Genomic DNA, 9775 nt, shown 5'->3' on the forward strand with positions numbered 1-9775 from the left:
CTGCAAAAAATAAGACTAAGAAAAGAGACACTAAAGTTGGGACTATTGATGATGATCCAGAATACAGGAAATTTTTGGAGAGTTATGCCACAGATAATGAGAAATGACATCTACTCCAGAGACACTGTTAGAAGAAATAGAAGCTAAAAATAGAGAATTAATAGCTAAAAGGACAACCCCACTTTTGAGCTTTCTGAAAAACAAGCAGAGAATGAGAGAAGAGAAAAAAGAAAGAAGGCGATGAGAAATAGAACAAAAAAGGCAAAGAAAAGAGAGAAGAAAATGGAAAGAAGTAGTGAAACATAAAAGATATAGAGAAGCTGATGAAGACAGAGTTCCAGAAAGGGACAAATTAAAGGATGAATCAAAGATTAAGTTGCTTAAGAAACCAGAAAAAGATGAAAAAGAATTGGATAAAGAGAAAAAGCCAAGAAACGGACAAAGAGAATCTGAATGATGAAAGAGCCAGTGGACAGAGCCACACACTGCCCAAGCGTTCTGATGGCGAGCCTAAAGATGAAAAGCTGAAGAGATGTGAAGATCAGAGTGGCAGAAACTACAGGGAGAGGGACCATGACTGTGAGAGAGAGCAGGAGCACATGCTGAGAGAGAGAGAGAGAGAGAGAGAGAGAGAGAGAGAGAGAGAGAGAGAGAGAGACACACTGACTGAAGTGGCAAGAAGAGGCGTGCCGCAGGCAGGAGCACTGTGAGAAAAAGAAGGCTTATAAAAGAAAAGAAGTTAAAAGAGGAAAAAGAAGCACTTCAGGATAAATGAAAGTACAGAATCAATAGGCACTACAGACACTACTGAAAAGAAAGGGGAAGTGGTTAAGAGAGACTGCATAAGAAACAAGGACACCTGGCAACGCAGCTTTACCAGCCAGGGGCTCGAAGGCCATGGGCTGTGCATCTCTGATGACAGCCCCAAGTCCACAGATTCAGCAGTAGAAAAGAAGCAGGAAAGTGGTGGTAGCCATACAAAAGGAGGAGGAGAGAAGTGAGAGGTTCAGATGGCTGTCTCATGATCTAAGATGAGTACATACTTTCTCCAGGAAGGAAACTGCACCGATATCTGTTCCTCTAAAATAACAGCTTTAGTCTTAATCTGTTTTGTATTATTGTCAGTAAACATCAACTGCACTCAAAAAAAAAAAAAAAAAGGTCAGAACACACCCATCACAGGCTTAAGGGTGTAAAACTCCAGTAAGGACTGCTTAAAAGAAAGTACAAGAGCCGCAAGGTACCTTGCTCACTCAAAGCCACAAGAAAAGTATTTCCCCAATTCAGCCATGCAGGCACTGGAAGTCACTGCAGCCTTAGTCCAGAGGAGCCCGACTACTGCTTGAGCTGACAAGAGACACTTGCATCATTATGTGTGAAAGAAATGGGTGAGAGGAGAACTTCTTTTGGTGAAAAAGTCATTTATTGAAAAATAAACAAGGGCCAGGGAGATAGCTCAGCGGCATAAGCCTGCCTGGCATGTGCAAGGTCCCAAGTTCGATCCCAGGTACCACAAAAAAAGAAAAGAAAAATTAAAAAGAATGTTGTTTTACACAAGACTGAGACTCAGAGTCTACAGTTCTCTAGAGAAGAGCCTGGAGGGATACAGGTTCCTACCACCCACACAGGCTCCATGCACGATGCTGAGGAGGAATGGGGTAGAGACATTGTTTAAAACTAAAATTTACATGTTCATACCTTTTTCTCTCTCAAGTAAGAAAAAAAAAAACTTAACTAGTGAGATGGCAAATAGTCTTGATGAGAAAATGATTAATTCAGTTTTGGATGGATTCTGCTAATATCTAATTCAAAATAGTTAAAACTTTTTCTGCCCTTGTTTTCTACTCTCTGCTGGCATCACTACTCAATTACTGAAGCTAGAAAGACTGGCACTATCACAAATCTTTCTTGTACCATGTCTCATACCTGGCCAGTGACCACAGCCCATCTTATCCTATGCTGAGGTCCCAGCCACATATAACCTCCTTTTCCACTCTCACCCCTTTGCTCACTGTAACATCTCCTAACTGGCTTACCTCTCTCCAGCCTTTCATCTGCTCAGTCTTTCATCCCAACACTGCTAGAGTTAAAACTTACCATGTTTATGTTTTGGAATAAACAAAGTTTCTTAAATAATAATAAGAAGAACTCATTTTGGTGTTTCATATCTGTTAGGAGCTGCGCTAAAGGATCTGGATTCTCTAGAACCCTTTATAGGGTCCTTCAATGCTCACTACACCTGCCAGTTATAGTTTATCATTAATAGTATTTTACATAATAGCAAAAAGAAAGTTGCCCACATCATTGAACTAGGATTTACACTCAGGTCTGTGTTTCCAAAGACTATGCTCTTAACCAAATGCTAAGAAATCCCTGAAGACAATGAAAATCAAACTATTGGTACCAACTGGCCCTGAAGCCACCATTTTGGGGAAAAACTACATACTAACCACAATTCTAAATTTAAACACAATCTAGTTTTCCCCTCCCTCCTCACTGCTCTCAGGTAGACGGAAAGTACCAGAGCTATGCCTGTCTACCAAGGCCCATTCTAATTATCTGTTCCTCGTAGTACCATTCTTGATCACTCCCAGTCCAAAGTAGTTATCTCCAACAGTATTATGTTGATCCATTTGTCACAACACTTACTTAATGCTGCTTTAATATTTACTTATTGTGTAAATATTTGCTAACCATCTAGTATGGGTCAGCCACTAGGCTCAGGTAAGCTGCATCTAAAATAATATCTATTAGATAACAAATGCTTCACATCTGGATGATGAAACCAAGCACCATATGAAACTTTGAAGATACCTGAAATATTCTCTGCTGTGCAGCATGGACCAGGATAAACTGATATGTGGACCATTCGACTTCTACTCTATTCCTCAGCAAACTCAGTTTGTCCACTTTAAACCAACTATGCAGAATCATAAACTATATTTCAGGGAGCCTTGCCGGATAGCTCAGTTGTTTAAAGCACTGCTTGGGCAAATGCAGTCAGGCTCATAAGACCACAGTTCGATTCCCAGCTCCAGAAGCTGCATGAGCCCCATCCTTATGGCAGCTTGAAGTAGAAAAAAAAAAAATCCTCCTAAACTGCACTTCAGGTAATAATAATTCTGAGTATTTTTAAAGGAGTTGGATACCCACTGTCTCTTATGTGGATTCCTGTTTGGGAAGAAATCAGAGCCCTTGGAAAGAAACTACTGGATGAAACACAGCAAATAAAGTATCTGGAGTTCATGGGTTCACTGAAGGACTTTTACAATATTTGTTCCTATTTTCTACCTTTATTCTCCTAATGACACAGAAGAGTTAAGTTAAAATTGTAAGAATAAGAGTATACTGTAGTAAAAAAGGTTTTTAGTGCTAAAGGAAACGGTCACACATTAACAAAAAAAAGTTGCAAAATAATCTACTGTAACCATCATGAGTATGTACTCTGTGTCTCACAACTCGGCCTGTGAGTAACTCACACGGATGACGGGTAGAAGGCTGACTCTGCACTCAAAGCACCTACACCATTTCAGTCCCCTGACATTTTTCTGGATAGTTTAGGTAACTGGGAAGAAGCTGCAGATGAAATACAATTCTTTTCTGTCAACTCTGCCTCAGAAATAATGAGGAAGGTCCCTCAGCCTTGAGAAGACCCAATCCACATTCAAGACAAGCTTGTCTTACCTGTTTGGGACATGAAGCTTCACTATCCCATTCCTTCTCCTCTGCAAAACGGAACTGTGAAAAGGAGTCCCCTAGAATTGAAAAATAAATAAAATTTTATGAAAAGTCTGAGGAAAATCTCATTATCTCTAACCGTCCCTTCTCAGAACAAAAATACCTGAAGATCAGTGGAACAAAATAAGAGATGCAGATGCAACTCCAAACATACTCAGCTAAATGGGCTGTGGGGAAAAAGGAGCGCTCCTTTGTTGCTGAGTGTACACCTTATCCTTTGACAAAGGAGCTAAACATGTTCAGTGGAAGAACGAAAGTCTCTTTTAATAAGTGGTGCTGGAAAAACTGGCTTTCCACATGCCAAAGACACGACAAATAGACCCATGTCTATCACCACTCCTAAACTGAAGTCAAACTGGATCAAAGATCTAAATATTAAGACAAAAAATTAAATATACTGGAAGAGAAAGTAAGTAGAAATCTTGAGGACATAGGGGTAGGCAGAGATCTCATGAACAAAAACCCAGATCATATGGGAAATATGTCAAAGAATTAACAAAAGGGATCACACCTTATTAAAAAGCTTCTGTGCAACAAAAGAAATCATCAACAAAGTGAAAAGACAACCCATACAGTTGGAAAAAATTATAGCCAGTTGTCCCTCAGGCAAAGGACTTCTATTTTGAACATGTAAGAATTTTTAAAAATCAGACCCCCCCCAAAAAAAAAAGAATCAGACTTCCAAAATTCAAAAACCCAATCCAAAAATGGGCATCCAAAAAGAATGCACACTTCTCAGATGAAGAAATACAAATGGCAAATAAATAAATGAAAAATGCTCAATCAATATCTCTGGTCATATACCTCTGGTCATTTGAGAGGTACATATTAACACTACACACCCCAGAAAGAATGGCTAACATAAAGAAATAAACCAACAGCAAATGCTAAGGGGGCTGTGGGGAAAAAGGAACCCTCTTGTTAGTGAGTGCACATTAATGGAACTACTGAGGAAATCAGTGTGGAGATTTCTCAAAAAACTAGAATTAGAGGCCCCATTCAACCCAGCTATTCCCCTTTTGCAACACTGCCAGGAGAATTAGAAACACCACACCATAACAACAGATGTGCACCCATGTTCATAGCAGCGCAATTTGTCATAGCTAAATCTTAGAAGCAACCAAAATGCCCATCACCCTAGGAATGGATGAAAAAGATACAGCATTTTTATACAATGAAGTATTATTCAGCTATAAAAAAGATAAACTCAAGTATATGTAGGGTAAATGGATGTAACTAGAGACCATATTCACAAGTGAAATAAACGAGAACGGCATGTGTAAACATTGTATTGTCTTGCTAGTGTAAGAAACTGAAAGAGTAAATAAAATCTAAAAGGTACAATACATACTGTGAAACTGTTCAAAGGAAAAGGGCAAGTAGGATGAGGAAAAAGAGAAAAGAAAGAAACAAAAAAGGGAAAAAGAGGAGTGAAGGAGGTAGCTCGGTGGTCTAAGCGCCTGCGTGACAAGCGTAAGGACCTGGGTTCAATCACTGGTACCACATGCCACACCAGCCCCAGAACCTGGGTGCACTGTGCAGGCCCCTGAAACCAGAATTGGTATAATCCCTGTAATTTCAGCACTAGGGAAGCTGAAAGAGAAGGAACACTAGGAGTACGAGCTGTATAGCAAGACCCTGTGATAGATAGACAGATAGATAATTAAAAATATATTTAAGAAAGAAAAAAAAATATATATATATAAAACACATATATAGATGGGATAGCTTGAATAATTGTATTGCTGATTTCTGAAGGTCTACTGAAGGAGCACATGGTACTTAAACTTTTTTCTCTCTTTTTAATTTTTTGACCAATTCTGCATGCTTTTATCTGATAATCTGAACAACTAATTTGAAACAGCACTATGCAATATGATAACCATTGTTGAACTATTATTTTGTTCAGTGAAATTCTGTATCATTTCTGATGTCTCTTTTACTATTTTTTATTCTTTTTTAAAAAATAAAATGTCATATAGTTAGAGAATATCTAGTGAATTAAAAAAAAAAACTTGAGGACTGGTGACATTAGATCTTCCCTGTGGTTCTTGTAGAATTCAATAGTGAATCCATCTGGACTTGGACTTTTTTTAGTCAGTAGGTTTTTTAAATTACTGCTTCTATTTCATTGCCTGTTACTGGATTTTTCAGTTTTAATGTTCCCTTAACTCAATTTTGTTCATTATGTGTATCTAGGAATCTGTCTGTTTCTTCAAGATTGTCCCATTCTTTGGGCATGCATGATGTCTGGCCAGCACCACGCTCAGGGCTGGACACCAAACTCTCTTGACTCTCAGCATTTATTATTGCACTTAGTTGCAGTAATAACTACTTCTTACTAATAAAGCTGTCTCCATTACTTCACTAGGATTTTCTAAGTTTCTAAAAAAAAAACCCCAAATACTCAATATTTTATGATGTTTCATATCCTAACATAGTAGGCAGCTGAGTTAGATAGAAATATTATAGGCAGTCAGACAGGGCCAGGCCCTCAAAGGAGCTAGTATGGAAGACAAGACCGTGCAACTTAGGACAGACAGGCACTTCCACTGTGGGCCAGACTTCAAGGCAAAAGCGTAAACAAATGCAGCCACATACCTCCCTAGGGATGGACATCAGGGATTGATATTCTAAATAAGTCTCCAACACCTTGAGAAAGCCAGGAAGAGTCACCAACCCAGCTCCCCTGCTGTATTCATGCCCACTTGCTATGTGACTTGCTACCCCATTTGATCCTGATTTAATTAATTTTACCTGAGCAGTAATGTTTGCAATCTTACCAGTGAACCATAGTGTTATCCCACCTCAGGCTCACCTTGTGAGTTCCCATGTTTCCCATCTTGGACCCACCTCACCTCATGGTTTTGTTCTATAAAAATCCCTTTAAAAGACAGGTTCCTAGGCAACCCACTCAGGTCCCCTTCAGTCCCTCTCTCAGACAGAAGCTTTCTTTCCCCCAATAAATACATTCTGCTCTTAACCTCTGTTGTTCCTAAAATTCATTCTTCAGTTTTAGAGAACAGGAACTCACCCCAGGTATCTTTCAGGTTGGGAGTTTCATTCCCTTATATCACTAATATTACATACATCGACAATGTTTGAATATATGAATATCTAAGCTAAACAATAGTCATTCATTTTAGAGGTTTCTTAGCTAATACCTATACCATGGTACTTTTTAAAATAAGGTTTTTTAAAAACAGAACTTTAATCTGATAATGAGAGCATTGATGAAATATACACCAATCCCATTCATGTATGTATAGCAGTCAGGGATCTTACTCTGCCTAATGTACTCAAAGTCCTCTAACCCACGTGCTACAGCCAGAGGCAAAGCACACAACAGACTTGCTAGGATTTCAGTTACCATCTGCTATCTAAATGCTTACCATCTAGTCACAGACAGCACTGCATTTAGTGCTATGTTTCCCCGTTCAGACCCATCAGCAAAACAAGCTTTTAGAATAATAGAAACATAAAGCCTCCAGGGTTATTCAGGAGACACTAAATGGAACAATCTTTGCTGAAAGGGACTGATAAAGACGTTGGACAACATAGGCAGGTGTGTAGGAAAAACAACTGCAAAAGATGGAAAATCTGTCTACGACTATGTCTTAGTTATTCTTCATTCATTGCTGGGACAAATATCTGACACCCAAAATGAAGGAAGGAAAAATTTATTTAGCTCACAGTCACTTGAGGTTTCAGTCCACACTCAGCTGGCTCCAAGGCAGAGTGGCACACAGCAGAGAGCAACCTTTCATGGTGGCAGCAAAGACGAAGAGCGCAAAGGAGGGGCAGCAGCAGCTCAAGCAGCTGGCTTCTCTTCCCACCTTACACTGTAATGCAAATCACCTGCCCCAGGGCAAGCGCAGCATCCATACCCACTTTAATCAATAACAAACTCCAGAGGCTGCCCCAAGACTGCATGAGGCTTTGGGGGGACACCTGGACACAAACCATAACAGACTAATAACCAGTTCCTGTTATTTGGTAGTATCAATAACTGGAACTGATACTCTTTCTGTCTGCTTCAACCTTTTTGCCATAAAATCAATACAGATCCCTGTGGTTCCTCCTATAGGAAACCACCTCTAGAAAGCAAGAGGGATTTATCATTAGTTGTGTATGCACACTTCATTTAAGCTCTGTTTTCTTGGCTGTCATCATGATACTTTTTCTCTTCACCCTACAACCTTGAGACTATGCTCTCAACCAGGACCCAAGTATGTGAAAAAGCATAAATGAACCACAGACTGACCAAGTTAACAGAGAAACTGCCAAAATAGTCACTACACTGGCTGCCATAGACCTCTTCTCTGAAGCTGCCTCTGAAGGAGCAGTAGTATTTGAAAGGTCAAGGCAGATCCTAAGCCCACATCTTGACCCAGATCAATCCAGAGAAAAGATGAGCTATGGCAATTAAAAATCCTCACCACTCCCAATTTCTAGAGTCCAGAGATAAATCTTTAAAGATAGAGGTTTTCTGCAGTTCAGCATTTACAACAAAACACCTCTGAATACCATCTTTATTGAGGAGGACTACACAAGCCACTACAATGATCATTTTAAAAGGAAGGTTGAAGTAAAAGAACAAGAGAGGTAATAAAGATCATTGGTCCTGTTCAACAGTCATAACATAATTAGCTTTCTCACCAGCTGTGGGGCTCAAAAAGCCCCTGCGCATCCAATATCCACATTGAGCACTACATAATAGCATGTGACTATCTTCCCAAAGCCCCTAAAAGACTGCTTCTCTTCTGCACGGAATACACTCAAAGAAAAGCCAAATGCACTCAGGGATCATAAGAAGGGTTCCAGACTTTATGAGAAAAGGATGATGCTGACATTCTAGAATTTAGAATCTAGCGATCTTTCGCAAAATAGTTGGTGAACACTGTTAAGCTGCTATCATTATAGACAATCTAGAAATTATAACATTTCTCAGATCAATCATTTTCAGAAGTCCAAACTATGCCACTGATTCCAAGATTAGAGTACATAATCTGAAAAGGATGACTAAAAGACTACAAAACCAATCTTGAATGGCTACTGGAGGCCTAAGATTTTAGGAGTAGGTCTGAAACAAAGACCTGGATAACCATATTTTATTACTCTCCTCCTTGCTGTCTGGGAAAGGCTACTTTTTTTTTCTATTTGTTATGTGCACACTGTGACCTTATATGAAAACATCAAAATAATATTGCATGAAAAAGTTCATATGGTTTCATAAATTCTGTCTCACATACCAATATAAATCATGAATTACTGGTTTTTCTTTCTCTTCCCTCTCCCATTAACCCAGTGAGTGTGAAATGTTGTTTCTGCACAGAGAACAAGCAATCAGCATCTAAATAGCTTCCTCGTTCTTTTAATATTTTATTTTTGATGGTGAAAAACATTACTCCACTAAGCTGGGTTTCAAATGCGTAAATGATATATAGAATATGAATCTTTAAAAAAAGTTGTTTAGGCTTTCTCTCAAAAATTAAGAGACCATATGTGCAAACTGTGTTTTTTAATCTTCATCAGGTCATGTCCTTTGAGACTAACAAAGCAGCTATGGTACTTTGTCTTAAAATATGAAAATAAATAGAAAATATCATGCATAATTGGGGGAGAGGTCACAAAAGTTATAAAAATGTGTAATCAAATATGATTTCTACCAGTGGAGTTGGGACACAGCAAAGGAGCCCAATCCAGTGTTGTAATACCAAACTTCACATAAAATCAATTTGCTACAGGGTGTCAAAGTAAGTTTTCCTTTCCAAGGCTGAACATATTCTGGTGAGCATCACTTTGTGTACTTTTTTTTTTTCCTTTCCATAAACCTTGAAATTTTTTCCCTTGTCCTTTTATTTTTTTATTTTTTTCCATAATTTTATTGAGAAACAAATAGCAATGAGACAGTTTCAAACCAAATTGGTAGAACAGTTTCAATAATTAACACATTGCATATATTCTCCCTAGTGGTAAATTGCTGTACAAGATGTGGACATGATATCCTATTTACAAACACCATTAGAACAAATCA

At 38.7% G+C, this 9775-nt stretch overlaps 1 protein-coding gene and 1 pseudogene across 1 annotated transcript in view; one reads left to right on the plus strand and one right to left on the minus strand.

Moving 5' to 3' along the window:
- Aven (apoptosis and caspase activation inhibitor) overlaps nucleotides 1-8490 on the minus strand; it is a 19315-nt gene extending 10825 nt beyond the window's left edge. Inside the window, exons 1-2 of the mRNA XM_023703220.1 lie at nucleotides 8398-8490; nucleotides 3685-3755 (exon numbers count right to left, since the gene is read on the minus strand). Of these exons, the coding sequence (XP_023558988.1) occupies nucleotides 3685-3755; nucleotides 8398-8461 (135 nt within the window). The 5' untranslated portion in view covers nucleotides 8462-8490. The remainder of the gene's footprint in view (nucleotides 1-3684; nucleotides 3756-8397) is intronic.
- LOC111813140 lies at nucleotides 9-1001 on the plus strand (annotated as a pseudogene).
- Nucleotides 8491-9775: the final 1285 nt, after the last annotated feature.

This window comes from Octodon degus, unplaced genomic scaffold, assembly GCF_000260255.1.
Source record: "Octodon degus isolate 3935 unplaced genomic scaffold, OctDeg1.0 scaffold00166, whole genome shotgun sequence".
Lineage (NCBI taxonomy): Eukaryota > Metazoa > Chordata > Mammalia > Rodentia > Octodontidae > Octodon > Octodon degus.